At 39.8% G+C, this 16,634-nt stretch overlaps 1 protein-coding gene across 4 annotated transcripts in view; it reads left to right on the plus strand.

Moving 5' to 3' along the window:
- PHF14 (PHD finger protein 14) overlaps positions 1 to 16,634 on the plus strand; it is a 288,520-nt gene that overhangs the window by 204,984 nt on the left and 66,902 nt on the right. Inside the window, exon 18 of one of the 4 annotated variants that reach the window (XM_039523435.1) lies at positions 736 to 801. The exons of the other annotated variants lie outside the window; for them this stretch is intronic. Coding sequence (XP_039379369.1) covers positions 736 to 786 — 51 coding nt within the window. The 3' untranslated portion in view covers positions 787 to 801. Of the gene's footprint in view, positions 1 to 735; positions 802 to 16,634 lie in introns of those variants that run through there. 4 annotated transcript variants of the gene reach the window in all.

Raw genomic sequence — 16,634 nt, forward strand, 5'->3', positions numbered from 1 at the left:
AACCTCTCCAGCCATAATAGAAAATTCAAAATCAAAACAAGTGCCAGTTAAAACACTTTCAATATGTAAAGTACACCACAGAAAGAAATGTATATTATTTTTATTTGAAAGATAATGAAGTTAGCAAGAGGAAAACAAACTGACTTCATATCAACAATTTGTATGTTTGTATAAATTAGAAAAATTGACTTAGTAATGGTCATAAATAAGATCTGTAATGTAATTCATAATGCATGAACAGGAATACTTTTTTTTATAGTGGGGGTGTGTAACACTGCCTGTGATTAAAGTTACCTGACACATCCCATTATAAGACTCTGTTTTCAGTTGCTTACAATGTTGCCAACCTTTAACTATTTGGGCTGAAATTTGGGTGTTTGCCTCAGGCTGAATGTTTTTGGAAAATTTCACCCCAAATAAGTAATCCTTTTCTGAGAATGATGCTAAAGAAAAAGATGTTGTTTATGTTAATTTAACAGATATCTTTTCTTTGAAAAACTTTAATGCTCCCGTGCTTTGGAGATGGGATTTTAAATTTGGCGAGAGAGTGGCCTTTTGTCAGGTGTGTGCCTATTGCTGTTCCTATGAAAATCCACCAAAATTTAGACAAGCAATAAGGCTGTGAAAAATCACTATTCGACTGCTTCTTAGATGTTCTTAGAGACTTCTTAGATGTTCATAGCTAAATTCCCTGAAGATTCCATCACAGCTGAACAGTTTTTCCTGTCATTACAGTTCCTGGCTGATATGGGCCATTCTGGATCCAGGTCGAGGCTCTGGAACTAGAAAGCAGGGAGCCCATCTCTCCTGTGCTCTTAGTGACACCCCCTGTTAGGCCCAGGGAGCATGGACGAGGAAGCCACCTGAACTAAAGACAAAGGAGACAAGAGCCAGATCTTGGGGAGAGTGGGTAGGGGGAGTAGATTGAAACAAGGCGACTGGGAGGAAGACTGGGACTGGAGACTTGGAGATGGAGGGAAGAGGGAAACTGGGACTGGGAGCTGGGGTTAGAGGATGGGACTTACATTGCAAGGACACTAGGAGTGGGAGAACTGGTGGGGGGGGGGGGAGCCACAGGGTGAGACTAAAAATGTCTGGGAAGGAGATTGGGACTGAAAACTATTGGGATTTGGGGAAGGAAGTTGGGGGGATGGAGGGAAATAGTTCTTACGAGGAACCAGGCGGTGAGGGGAAAACTGGTACTGGCTGGATAAAGTGATAGGGTCAAGGAGATAGGTGGGTGGGTGGGACTCTGAAATTGTAAAAGGAACTAATAGTGAGAGACTGGGTCTGGGAGCCAGTGTGGATGATGAACATGGGCATGGGGATGACTGATGGCTGGGGGAGTAGGGAATGAAACAAATCAGATGAGGAGCCAGAAGGGGGCAGCTGGGTCCAGCTGGACAAGAAGACTGGGAATGTACCAGTAATCAGAAGCCAGAGAAGTGGCAACTGGGACTGGCTATTTGAGGAGAATGGGACTGGGATAAGGAGCCAGGTCGGAGGGAAAGCAGAAAAAGGGGTCTCCCGAGTCTCAGCGTTCCTCTGCTGTTAGCAAATATCTATAAAACGCACGGGTAAAGTGTCTATCTTATCCCCCTCTAGTGCTGCTCCATGTAGATGATGACTGTTATTAGTTACTACATTCCACATGATGAGATTTCTCAGGAGGGGAGTTTCAGCTTGATTTAAAAGCTATTACACACAAACAACTATATTAAAAGAACATCATTAATAATTATTACTGGAATGGGTTACCAAGGGATGTTGTGGAATCACCGTCATTGGAGATTTTTAAGAACAAATTAGACAAATATCTATCAGGGATGTCTAAGTATACTCCGTCCTGCCTCACTGCAAAGTGCTGGACTAAATGACTTTCCCAAACCTACGTTTCTATGATTATTCAGGTTGAAAAGTCAAGCACTTAGAAATGAGGAAATGCCAGAATTAAGGTTGTTTGTGCAATCTGTAATGCTAAATAACTTGGACAAATCAGGTTCTAGACATCTCAAATTGGGCACCCATAATTAGTGGATACTTCTGATCCTAATCTCTTTGTGCCTGCTTTCCCTCTGTGTAAAATGGGGCTAATACTATCCTCTCACCTCACAAGGGTGTTTTAAAATAAATACATTAATATCTGTGAAGTTCTCAGATCCAATAGTGATGAATAATTGTGTCTTTAACATTGGATTTCAATAATGTGTTGTAATTAAGGTGTGGGGACGCACATTGAATAATGAGGAAAAAATAAAATAACAGAATTAAATAGTAGATCATTAACTGAGCACCATCTATCCTGGTCACTGAATGAGACTATTGTAGTCCTGTAGAAAAAATAGTATGAGATCATGTAATTAAAGTGTGTCTCATAAGACATACAGACAAGGATGTGCAGACAACCTAAATTTTATCATTGCCTAGCTTTTTCAGTGTTTGTCTTTGCAATCTGAATGTTTTAAATGTAGGGTTTTTTTGAGTAATTTGTATAACAGCGCATTAAGGCAGCACAGTATAAAAGTGTATACATTGTAGTAGCATAAATCGTAATTTAGTAATGCTTACTCTTCTCCTACAGTACTTAGTTTAGGGGAGTGTCATTTTAAGCAGTTATGTATAACTCTGTGTTTAAAATGCACTTTAAAAAATTAGGAACAAATGACTGCAACATTCAGCCTCATCCATGCTGGTTTTATGTTATTTCAAAATGACCAAAACACCCTCTGATTTAAGGAGGAGAGTCCACGGTAACTTGAAATGTAGATTAATATTTTATTGTAATTTGCCAAACTGGGGGGAAATACAGTGCACTCCTTTTATAACAGCCTTTGGATCCAAATATTTTGAGTGTAATGAGAAGGATGAATACAGTGTTTTTAAAGAAGCTGTGACCCTAGGTATTGTAGTCTTACATCAGAGAGAATACTACATCAGAAACTCTTCTTTTGAGGATGAAGCATATGACAACTACATTGCCACAATGGGAAACAATGTACCAGCTCAAAGTTGATAAAAGAATGCAGCAGATAACTCTATTGCTGATACAAGCAGAAAATCATATAATAGAAGAGAATATGATTTTGTATTGCACTTTTTGGACTCAAGGTACTGATATTTCACAGTGCTTTACAAAATAATGAGTTGGATACGATAGTGCAGTTGGTGTGTTTGCAAAAAGAACATCCATTTTGTGCTCAGTAATAGTTCACAGGCAGTCTAACCTCTTATTGTATGCTGTTAGGGACAATCGAATTAACCCCTACTTTACTCAAGAGAAATAAATATAAGACTAAGAAAAGTACTGTAGAAATCAGCATGGGAGCATCAATTTGAGTGTATAATATTGCTGAAGAAAGTTTCTAGGAACTGAGAAAAAATTATGTTAACTTTGAGCTAGTTTTAGAACCTCTTATGCGGTTATCCAGATTTTCCAAAATTCTCCTCTTCAAGTGAGAACTTCTTAATGAGTATGTACGAAATTGTAGTGGAACCTCTAGAATACAAGAATGACCCTCTTAAAATTGAATGAGAGAAAACTATCTCAGGATAGGTCTGGAGAGCCGAGTGATGAGACTGTAGTTCACCCCCATGCAAACCATTGGCACAACTCCTATACGTTACATTAAATTCAGTATTGAGGACTTAAGTGGTGTATAGGCACTAGCAGTCCTCTGTACAGGAGTGAATTTCACCCTCAGATTGTTCCAGAAGAAGGAAAACTTCCACAGCAGACTAGGCTGAATCATTTGACTAAATAGTTGGCAACTACATTTTAGAGATCTCTCATGATACTGTAGTTAGAAAAATAAGTTGGATAGTTTTTATTTTTTGCTGGAAAAGAAGAGTAGACAGATCTGTTTAATGAATAATTTGTACCATAAATGGAATTCCAGATATAAGTAGCCTCAAAATTAATTTAACACTGTACTTGATTTATGAGTAGAAGTTAAGATAAGCATAAAATTTTGGTAGTATTAAATACCAAAAGTCCAGATAGATAGATTAAGGCTTTTCATTAAATGAGAATTTTCAAGGCAGATCTAGGAAGTTCTGATGTTACTAAAAAGTAGTTTAAACACTGAAATCCTATTAAATAAAAAAATATTTTAAAAGGGCCTTGTGATGGGGTGGACTAGGTCTAAAGGCCCCTGCTGGAGGCCTCGTGGCCCTACCTCATCCCACCCCAGAAAAGAGCAAAGGAGAAGTCCTCTGGGTGGCCTAGAGTGGCTGCAGGGGAAGCAGCCAATCCAAGGGCTGCTTGAGTGGCCAATCAGGGACCAGGAGAGCCACATAAAAAGAAGCAGCAGAGACAGAGCAGTCAATTGCTTCCTGGAGCTGGAAGAGAGAGGACTGAGTTCCTGGCTGGCTGGAAGAGTAGCAGGACCACAGATAGCTCTCTGTGGGCAGGGCTGAGACCAGGGAGGGCTGCTGAAGACCAGGGAAGTCAGGAAAGACTCCTGGCTGGTTGTGGGGACTAAGCCCAGAAGCTAGCCAGACCAAGTGAGGTACAGCAATGGGCCCTGTTGGTCTGGTTAAATACTGAACCAAGGGCAGGAGGGCTGTTGAAAAAGATACACCGACAGAGAGTACTCTGATGGGCCCTGTTGGACTGTTATAGAGGGCAGCGTCTCCAGGGAGGAAGCCTTGCAGAAGGTAAACACTGTATATCCCAGAAGGGGTTTGTTCATTCTGTTCCACCTACAAATAGTGTTTGTGACTCAGCTGGAGGACTGAGTCACTGAAGACCAGCCAAAGAAACCATCTGCCAGAGGCAGGCGCTTGAAAGATGGTGCCACCCCATTCCAAGAATTAAGAAACAGCAAGCTCACACCTGACCAGAAGGGGGTGATTGCAAGAGATGGGTGCTGATCCCACTACAGGACCATTGTATCGTGAATATTTTCCAAATAACAATCTGTCACACCAATTGCGAATAACCCAATTTACAGTATAAAACTTTTTAATATATCTTAATTCATAAATGTCAAGTATTTGTACCACTGGCAAGTAGAGCTCAAGTATGTCAAAGAGGCATAGACAGATACAGGTGGTAGATAGGTTATATCACCTTTCCAAGAACCCTGTCTGCATTGTTTTTTTCTGTTTTGTTTTGTTTTGTGGCTAGATGTGCGTATCCAACCTTGTGGCACCCTAGAGACTAACAAATTTATTTGGGCATAAGCTTTCGTGGGCCATTTGAGTACCAGTTAGTAGTGCCACCTAATTGAGATTCATAATTTACAACTTGACTAAAATTTGGCAACAGTAACTACCACAAATCAGATCTATCCATCTTTTAGAATGCATAGTGTAGCCCCTCTGCTGACTGGTAGCAGATGTCAGGTCTCTGCAGGTAGGCTTCCCATGGAAGGAGAAATCTCTGACACAGAGTCTGGATATATTCTTACAGTAACTTACTTCTTTTACACTATATACACCAGTCCTTGAACATAGGTGATCAGAAGCAACACACAGGCAATCCCCTCTTAAGGGATCTCAGTCCAAACATCAATGTCTGGTTTCACAATGCAACTCTCTCCCCAGTAATTGATTCTAGAAAGATTAAGGAAGAGAGAGAGAACTCCCTTGTTGCTTGCCATAGCTCCTCTCACATAAGAGCCTACATCACAAAACCAATAACAGAGTATTTTCTTCCAAGACCTAAAAATTTGCTCACATGCCAAGACAAAGAATTTGTAAGACTGTGTGCAACAGCACCATCTGATGACTTCTTCCATAACAATATATTTAAACACAAAAAGGGACGGTTTGATAACATCTCTGAAAGGAGTTGACATGTTTTAGTGTCATCAAAGACCTGCGCTAAAATGGAGCAAATGATTCTACAAAGAAGAATGTCTGTCATAAATCAGATTCTTGCTGAAGTGGTTCGACTTTTTATGGATTACAGAGTCTCCTGCTTTAATGAACTTCTTTATTTCTAAGGACTCAACCTTTCCCCCATGCTGTGAGTTGACTTACCAAATATATATGTCTGAGGGTAAACTAAGGATGCCCACTTTTGGAAGGATTTCAGTCAGTTTATATCCATCTGTGACAGTACTCCAGTCATGTGAGTTATCTCACCAAGTCTCTGTTATTCCAATCACATCATAATTCCTTGACTGTGCCAGGATATCCAGTTCTCCCTGCTTATTTCCCAGACTTCTTGCATTTCATTTAAACATCTAAACTTTTTTAATCCTGCTTAGCTATTGTTCTCAATCATACTTCGTGCCAGACAGTGCAGGAAGAAAGACAATACACACGTAATGGTGTTCAGCTGGGCTGCAGATTTATTAGGTGACACATCAGAGAATTATCAGGCAATAACTTGTCCAGTGCAGATCATCCTTCATTGGTAATCCATACCACTTGGTGGAGGGCTGCCGTTTGCCCTCCACTTCCTCCCCTGGAAGAGGGCTCCCGCCACACCATTTATTGAGTCCCAGTACTGTTGCTGGGACCCCACGACCCTTTTCTCATTTGCAGGTTAAGTGGGGCCAGTCGGCCACAAGCCCATTCCCCACCTTCTTTAGGAGATGCATTTTCCTAATCTGCTTTCAATTCCAGTTTATCAGGGAACGAGAACCCTCTATTGGCACCAGACATGTTGTCATAACATGAATTTTGCAACCTAAGCTACCTATTGGGTCCTTGGGCTACTGAGGAAGGTGAGAAAACCTCCGCAGTGCCCTGACTAATCGGGCAGTGAGAGAAAATTCTTTCCCAGTTCCCTAAAAGGCAACTAGCATGATGTCCACAGTGTGGCCCAAGAAACCCAGTCCTGTGCTAATACTAAATAAGAGGAGGGAGAAAGCCATAGAGCCGCACCCCCATCTCCAGGCCTGCAAGAGAGGGAGGGGGGTGTAATCCTTAGTGAATTCCACAGAATTACAGTGACTTGTATAAAATGTACAATACTTGGTTGTAGTAATCTTAAAATAGATCTCAGTTATGCAGCTGTATACTCATTTTTAAGTAAAAACTGAAAAGGAAAATGTAAATGTAAGTAAATGATCAAAATGTAGCTGTGAATGCAGTATAAATGGTCTCTAAAACATATCAAACCCACTTCATCAATCTAGTTGCCTCCTGCTTGTGGAGTTCCTTAAAAATAATGTGCCTTTACATTAGTGTGCTAATAATGAAAGGCTTCATGCTGACAACAGAGTGATAAACAAATTTACCAATAAATTGTAATTGACCATTACCACTTTCTATTAGCAACCCATGATTACAAACTTTGATTGTTATTTACTTACTTAGTAGAACACATATTGACTCTTGATATGCAAATAAATGATACTACTGACAAATGTGAATGAAAAGCTTACAACTGAGTTGTGAGCTTGTACTTTATGAGCCTTGATTAACTTTTTTGGTTAGAATACACTAAAATGGCAGGAAGGCAGTATTGAAAAATGTACAGCATTACATGATCTTTTCTGTTTGAAGATCTGTGCGGAAGTGAAGACTGGGCAGAGAGCAGCAAGAAAAGCCTTTGGGGAATTTTATAAAATCATAAATGAGTGGATCCTAGGAGATTCAAAGATGTACATGTTTTTGTTCTGGTGGCATCACAGTCTATTCTATCTCTGCACTTGTATCTTCTGTATTACCAAATCCTGTGATTAATGTATTGCCTTGGAACTCTATTGCTTGCCACTTATTTATTATACATAAAGAGAAATTGTATAATAAAAGCAGAATTTTAGATCTGAACTTAATTCCTCATAGCTGGTCCAGATTTCTTATCCTGCAAATTCTTTAAATTAGCACAGGCATCCATAGTCCTACCTCTAACTTGAGAGAGACAGTTAATCCTTTTGCTGTCAGTCTCTGGACAGGGTCTGTAAACCTTGTCACAGCAACCTAATATGCCATTCATGTTTGCTCTTAAAGTTGATTTTGTTGTCAAGGATTTCAGAGCATTGCAATCAAACAAGTCACAACTAAGTGATCTTCCACTTACCAATATGAATTACTAATGCTGCCCAGGCACAAATTGATCTTATTGAACCAGAGTGGGAAGAGGACATCGGAAGAGATCCAAAGGAGTGCCATTTTATGAAACAGTAAAAAAGTCATGAATTTTAGCTGAGTCAAGCTTTGCTTTTCATGTACAGTTAGCTAGTGGTAGTGAAGTTTGAGAGCAGCTCTGTTTAAGAATGGAGACTAGAGCCATCCACATTTAATCTCATTTTACAAAAGACAGCTGGGGACTGGTGATTTGTGCTGCATCAACCACTTTGTGTGTGAAGGGGAAGGGTGTCTCATCTCTTGAATTTCTGCATTCTTAAGCAGAAAATTTCCTGTCTTTTTAAAAATGGCTCAGCAAATAATTTGCCTGTGAATATAACTGTAAGCACATTATAATTAGTTCTACAAGGAAAGTGCACAAATATTATGTGGAATTTTCAGATGGCTTTTAAAAAGATCTTCATGAAACCTTGAAGGTGTACATTGCGTTGTTAAATTCAGGCAGTAATTAAGTTTATCTCTGGCTTTTCATTAAACGTATTTTTGGTAAAGGTGAAAATGATTATATGGTTCAGTGGTTTGAAAACTCTTTTGGGAATGTTTGGAGAGTCTCAAATATTTTGCAGCGGCCTTAGAAAGTTCAAAGCACCAAGTAGTATCAGAACACTTCATTCATTAGGAAGCCTTGAAATCTTTAGTTATCAGAAGTTGCTCTCCTATTTACTAACCTGCTAAATATTAAACAGGAAGAGGCAGCCTATCAAATCTGGTACAAGTAACCAAAGGGGAAAAAAGGGTGTGTTGGGAGGTGGGGGGAAGAGTTGTTGTGCAGCAAGACATTACCAACACACACAGAAAATAAAATAGATGTTAGTATCTTATTGAAGGTTAGAAAATTATAACAACAAAAAATTAGAGCACCAGCAGATTCATACAGGTTACACAGAGCTTTATGGGATGCTATAGATCAGTGGTTTTCAATCTTCTTAAATTTGTGGACCCCCAAAAAATTTCAGATGGAGGTGCGAACCCTTTTGGAAATCTTAGACGTAATCTGCAGACCCCCAGAGTCCGTGGCCTACAAGTTGAAAACTACTGTTCTTTGTCTTTGCCATAGAACAGTAGTTTTCAACTGTGAACCCCATAGTCTGCGGACACCCATGGATCCTCAGACCGCAGGTTGAAAACCACTGCTGTAGGTTAAATATGTGTCCTCTTACATACTATGAAAGCTCATTGAAAGGGTGAGTGGACTTGTCATTGAAGGTAGGTGCTACATATTCATTAGTGTTTTTAAGTGGCTTGGAAGTACAGAACATAATGGAAACTCTGCCGATGTCTACAAGATGAACTAGGGATGTGATTCCCATGTTTGCGTATAGACACTTGTGCTAGCTCTCATCAAGGTAACATCAGTACAAATAGCAGTGTAGCCATGGTAGTACTGGTAGCAGCAGTGGTGGCCATGCTGAGCACACAACCACCTGAAATTGATTGATATACTTGCATGGCTCAGCTGTGCCTCTGCTGCCATTATCTGTGCCACGGTGGCTACAGTGCTATTTGTATTTGCACTAGCCTGATGAGAGCTAGCGTTAATATGTGTGTGCAAGCATGTAGTGTAGACATAGCCTCTAAGGTTTGTGGAAAAATAAAAATTGCATTAGCACTCACACATCAGCAAAAATGTATTCAGAAAAATCAGTTGTCCCATTTCTAGTTGGGATTTCTAAATCAAGCCATAATAAAAACAATTCACTGTAGTATTTAATGGCGGAAATAAGTGATATTTCATTAACATAAATGTACATGTAACGCTTCTTACTATTTTCAATTAAGTTATTGGGGAAAAATATACATAAAATAAATATAATCCTTAGACCACATTGCCTGAATACTCCCTTCTGACAGATGTATTGAGTTTCTCTATGGGTGGTTTGGGCTGAAAGAATCCCAGACTACTACAGAGCAATTGCAGAATTAAATGACACTTCTATTATCAAAATGTTACCTTGCATAATTTTTGTAGTGTTCCTGAATAGTGCTGAATTGATGGCAAGAAACTTAGTACGGTAGGGTTGATAATACTATACAAAGTACAGCACTGTACTAAGTACAGTACTGAATAACTACAGTACAATGGCCCAAAGCCCTCTCTTTATGTACTTCTCAGGTGCAGCACAGAGAACAACAGTGGAAGGTTCCTCCTCATAATTGTGTTTTAATGCATTAGAAAAGATTATAGATAACTATTTTCTTTCATCTATCTCACCACAGCTACCGCATCCTGAATTTGAAGCTACTATTCATTTGCAAGTAGAGCTGACTGGAAAATGTGAATTTTTCCTCATTTGAAATTTTCCCTTTTGGAAATCATGGTTTTCTTTGGAAATACTTTTCAAGAGTTACGAAATTGTGGAAAACCTATCTTTCCCCACTTTCTGATTATTTTCTGTTGCTAGTTGGAAAACAAAGCAGTAACATTTTTTTTAAATAATGAAAGTGTTACTTTCTCTCACATTTTACTTTTTAAATATTTTCCCATGTGTCCCAGGGAAAAAAATATAAATAAATAAATAATAATTAGAGGAAGTGGGCATTTTTGCATAATTAAAAAAAATCAGAAATACCCAAAAATGCTACCCCCCCCCCAATTTTTCATTTTGAATTTTTTTCAAAAATGATTTTCCCCCACATCATCTCATGAAAAATCCTCCAGCATTCTACATTTGCAAGTAGTGGGTTACATGTATTTCTATAACTTCTAAGTACAGTAGACCCTCTGTGTTACAGATACCTCTGGAATGGAGGTTGTCCTTAACTCTGAAATGTTCGTAACTCTGAACAAAACGAAGCTCTGGCTCCAGCAGTTCACACACCAGGCTAGGTTCCAGAGGCAGCTGTGCAGCTTCCTTGCAGGCAGCTTCTTTCCTGGGCGGGGCAAGCTTGTCCCCCCTCCCAACCAGGGGGCACGGAGGAGGGAAGATGGTGGTGAAAATAACCCATCCCCCTCCTGGTGGGGAGGGGTGAAAACAACACCCTCCTCTCCCCCCCAGCTGGGGAAAGGGGGGTGAAAACTACACCCATGGCTTACAGGAAAGGAACGCAGACCCCAGTGCTGCTCCTGCTCCAGCTGCCGTGGGCTTGCAGTGGGGGCTCACAGCTTTGCCTGCGAATCTCAGCGTCTTCTACTCCTAGCTGTAAGTGGGTGCCCCATGGGTGGGGGTGGGGTAGGCAGCCCAGATGTGCTTAACTTTAAAATGCAATACAGGCTGTCAGGGTTCTCTCCCCACTCCAAACTTCAGGGTACAGATGTGGGGACCCGCATGAAGACCCCCTAAGCTTATTTCTACCAGCTTAGGTTAAAAACTCCCCAAGGCACAATTTCTCTCTTATACCTTGGATTAAGTAACGCTGCCACCACCAAGTGATTTAAACAAACATTTAGGGAGGGCCACTTGGAGCCCTACCTTCCCCAAATATCCCCCCAAGCTCCTACACCCCCTTTTCTGGGGAGGCTTGAGAATATTATCCTCACCATTGGTACAGGTGAACACAGACCCAAACTCTTGGATCTTAAAACAATGAAAAATCAATCAGGTTCTTAAAAGAAGAATTTTAATTAAAAGGTAAAAGAATTACCTCTGTAAAATTGGGATGGTAAGTACTTTACAGAATAACAAAAGACTCAAGAATACAGAGGATCTCCCCTCTAGGCAAAACCTGTGTGGTTTTGTTTCACTAGCTACAAAAGTTATTTCATTCCTGTTTTGGTACAAGAAGTTTTATGAAACCTCTTGTGCTGGTCACCATCAGACACAGGATACTGGACTGGATGGGCCTTGTCACAGTTCAGGGCAACTGCACCTGTATTCCCCTTCATGATCCACCAAGGCACCCACTCGTAGGCTTTCGGCTTCCTAGCCATCACTTCTCTTGCATGGATCCCCTTATCTTTTTCACTCCTGACTGGGATTTTTCCAGGCTGCAGTGTTTCTTGCCTCCACTGTATTATTCCCAGATGGCCTAAATGGCCAGCGTCTCTGCTTTGCTTACTCTCCAGAGGCTATAAACAGGTACCACACAGCTCTTTCTAAGAAAACACATTTATTCTTAAGGTGAAAGCATTAAGGAGAAAAAAATTAAAAACAATAAAAGAACCCTACATGCATGCTAATAAGCTTACCAAAGCTTCCCCTAATTCCAACAAAGGCTCTGGTGATGAGTCCTTCAAACCTCACCAAAGTTTTTTTCCTGTGGTTACAAGTTCATAACAGTTCAGAATCAGAATGAATATGTCAGTCTCTCTCATTTATACAGCTTGGGTTTTTGATCTTCAGATTCTGTGAATAGGTTATCAGCAGTCACTGGTTCTCTCCTGAGGTTGTAGCTTCAAAGGATTGGGTTCAGAGGTGGGAATTTGCATTCACCTCCCTCCAGGTGTTTCCTAGGAAACTCACTTCACTTTGTCTCAAAAGTTCCCTTTTACACATTGAAGCTCATGACACTTCCCAAGGTTTACTTTGGCTACATTCCCCCCCTAGAGAAGTTACATCCTATCCCATAATAATACATAAACTTTGTATTCAATATAATGGACACCAAAGATACTTAAACTTAATTCAGTATTTGTGATCGATCATTTTTTAATGTGCCCTGCACCTACTATCTTGTAACCACAGTTATATGTAAACAAATAAGATTTTATACACTTTGTTACGCTATTCCAAATGTTTCATTTTGAGCTTTAGGCAGTAGCAAATTGTATAATGTTTTAGAGAGTACAGTTTAACAAATGCATCAATTAACAAAGAAATAAAAATCGGCAACACCACACACACAAATTTATAATCATAACTCAACTGTAGTTTTAAGTATCCTTTGACTTTTTGTCAAATGAGAGCTGGACAAAAGGGGATGTTTTCTGCTGGATGTAATCTAACCCTGGGTGGGAAAAGGATCCCCAGCATAAAGGAACAAGTTCAAATATTTCCAGTGAATTTAGCTTAATAATGATTCTTTACATTTATACAGTGTTTAATTTATGAAGATTTTTATAATTTTTTGAATGGCCTTTAAAGCAGTACCACTAGTTTTGACCTTTCAAGTTGCTGTGGGCTCAGCAAAAGGTTGTTGATTAGTGTTACATCTTAAACTGTGTCAGCTGGTTGTTCATTCCCTCTTTTAATAAACAGGCTTATTTTTAATGCAGCTGACTTAGATATAATAAAATATTCTTTAGGTCTTAGGCAGCCAGTGTGTATTACCTATAGGAATTATAGAAATGGAGGACTGGAAGGGACCTTGGTAAGTCATCTGGTCCAGTGCAGTCCCCTTCAGTGCAATTGAAATAAGTATTATCTAGACCAGTGGTTCTCGACTGGGGGGTCTGTAGCCCCCTGTGGGGCTACGAGCCCTTTCGTGGTGGCTGCAGTACCCCCACGGCTGAAACCTAGAGCCCGAGCCCCGCTGGCCCCTGCTCCTTCAAAATAGAAGTCAAACTATGGCTATGCCTGTGGGCCCACTCCCGGCCCCAAGTTTTTCCCCTGCGCCCCCCTTCCTCCCTGCCGCTGTGCCCTGGAGTTTTTGTAGCATGTTGAGGGGAGCCTCAGAAAGAAAAAGTTGAGAACCGCTGATCTAGATCATTCCTAACAGATGTTTGTCTAACCTGTTCCTTAAAACCTCCAGTAATGGAGATTCCACAACCTCCTTAGGTAAGTTGTTGCAGTGCTTAACTACCCTTATAGTTAGAAAGTTTTTCCTAATGTATAACCTTAATCTTCCTTGTTGCAATTTAAGACCATTACTTTTTGTCCTTTCCTGCATGGATAAGGAGAACAATTTATCACCCTCCTCTTTATAACAAGCTTTTATGTGCTTGAAGACTGTTATAATATTTTCCCCGCTCCCCCCACACACACTCCCCTTGGTCCTCTCTTCTCTAGACTAAAAAAACCCCATTTTTTTCAATCTTTCCGTGTAGGTCATGTTTTCTAGACTTTTAATCATTTTTGTTGCTCTTCTCTGAACTTTCTTCAATTTATCCACATCTTTACTGAAGTGCAGTACCCAGAACGGGACATGGTACTCCAAGTAAAGCCTTATCAGTGCTGAGTAGAGTGGAAGAATTACTTCTTGTCTTACTTACACCACTCCAGCTAGTCCACCCCAGAATGATGTGTGCTTCTTTTGCAACAATGTTACATTGTTGATTCATATTTAGTTTGTGATCCCCTTGTTCCTGTTCTGCAGCACTCCTTCCTAGGCAATCATTTCCAATTTTGTATTTATGCAATTGATTATTCCTTCTGAAGTGTAGTACTTTTCATCTGTCCATATTGAATTTCATCCTAGTTACTTCAGACCATTTCTTCAGTTTGTCAAAATCATTTTGAATTCTAGACCTTTCCTCCTAAGCACTTCCAACCCATCCCGGCTTGGTATTGTCCGTAACTTTGTAAGTGTACTCTTTATGCCATTATCCAAATCGTTTATGAAAATATTGCATGGAACCAGACCCAGGACAGATCCCTGTGGAACCCCACTCAATATACCCTTGACTGTGAACCATTGATAATTACTTTGTGAGTACAGTTTTCTAACCAATTGTACACCCACCTTGTTGTAGGTTTGTCTAGGCTATATTTCTGTAGTTTGCTTATGGCAAGATGCTGTGAGACAGTATCAAAAGCCTTACTGAAGTTCAGATACATCATATCTACTCCTTCCCTCCTATCCACAAGGCTTGTTACTCTGTCAAAGAAGGACATTAGGTTGGTTTAATAATAGTATCTGTATTAGTAGTTTAATGCATTTTAAAAATTATTGTATTTAATCATTCTGCTTACTGTCATTAAAGGGTAACTCAGGGGCATCCACAATGTTTACCATAGCAGAAGTGCTATGTTTGTTTGAAACCTACCATAGGATACCCAAGACACTCCTTTCAGCCTGACAGATTCAGATGTTATGCAAAGACCCAGAAAGAAGGACACAAGAATTATTTTTGCAGGAAGCTTTTGATGTTTTAGGGTTCATTTCTTTACCATAAATAGTTTCTATAACCTAGGCTAATGATTCTGCATTCCTAATGCCATAATTCACAATAATAAGGAGTCAATGCAAGATCTGTGTGGAATGATGATGTATTTGACACTGATGTGAGGGGATCTCCCACTGTCATGGGGTGCTGCCCCCCAGGACACCCCCTTGTGGCTTTGCAGTTATGTTGAGTTCAGCACCCATTCAGGTTCTTCTAATCAATTTTCCAGACTAGATTGGTTAAGAACACATCCCCACTCCCCGCCCCATGGGATCTGATTTATTAAGTCTTTCTACAAAGTGTAACTCACTTTGTTAGTCATCCCAGTTAATGCCCACTCTGGATCTATATAAGAGTTCTTGGTCGGTTTTGTGATGTGGGGCAGACTACCCCTTCGCACCTTTTTTAATGAGGGACAATCAAATGATACGTCTTACACTGATTAATGAATTTGGGACACAACAATAGTTAATGTATGGAGTCCGTTATAGATATGGTAGACTTCTCTGAATTTGAGTATTGTCTATGATAGAAGGATACTTAGAAATGTAAAACCTGAGGTAAGAATTGTATATCACACTTAGCATACGAACAATTTACATTAAAATTGGACAGTTTAACTGAAAGTTGTCCATCTTTCTTTCTCTACCTCCACAATCTGTTCCTGTGCAGATAGGACTTTCCCAAGAAATTTGATGCATCAGTGTCAAGATTTGCAATACATACTTCAAATAGTCATTGGGGGTAGAATAATCCATAAAAACATTCATGTTTAACAGAGATTACTTGTCAACCGCTACAGTCAGCATCACATTGGTTCAACACAGAACTGAAGCATTTTGCCTTGAGAGTTAAAACTCAGATATAGGCTGTGTCTGTCATTTCATCATATCATTCAGAGGAATCAGAAGAGTGGACATTGGTACGTGTTTTCTAACAGACTGATAGTTTAGTTTTTGTGTGTGTTTGTTTTGTTTTGTCTTATTCCTGAAAAAGAATCGCTGACTTATATCACATAGCAAAAGATGGAAACCATTATGCATATGATTGATACCCTTTAGCAATTTAATGCTGCTTTTGGCATCTTCCCATTTTAGTACCACTCTGTTTTGCATTATGTGGAGAAAATCAGGACTTCCAGTACTTGAAGAGCTAGAATGATTGCTATTGAGGATGCAGAAAACTAAATATTACTTAAAGCATGTCTCAAATAATAATTAAAAAAAAGTCTTAACTTGCTGACCCTGCCTTGAGAATAAAGTTAGATGGTGCAATTTGAAGCTTTGTTCCAACATCTGACAGACACACTTTGCATAATGATGCATTGTATCTGGAAATTGTGCACTTGAAGAGAATGCCTTTTCCAAGCTACTTATCTTTTGTAACAGAATAAAGCAGCTGATAGACCAGAAATATCTCAAGGGGTTCAGTCCTGCAGCACAATTAAGCATTTGCCAAGTATAGTATGCACCTATTCCCAATTCATCAAAATGGAGTAAACTAGATTGCTCAGAAGTTGTGTAGATTTGCAGTTTGATAGTGATAAGTGATGGGAAGTTTGCTTCATGGAGTCCAATACCGTTGTTGCTCTGAGCTGCATGCACAC

This window comes from Mauremys reevesii, linkage group 2 (genome assembly GCF_016161935.1).
Source record: "Mauremys reevesii isolate NIE-2019 linkage group 2, ASM1616193v1, whole genome shotgun sequence".
NCBI lineage: Eukaryota > Metazoa > Chordata > Testudines > Geoemydidae > Mauremys > Mauremys reevesii.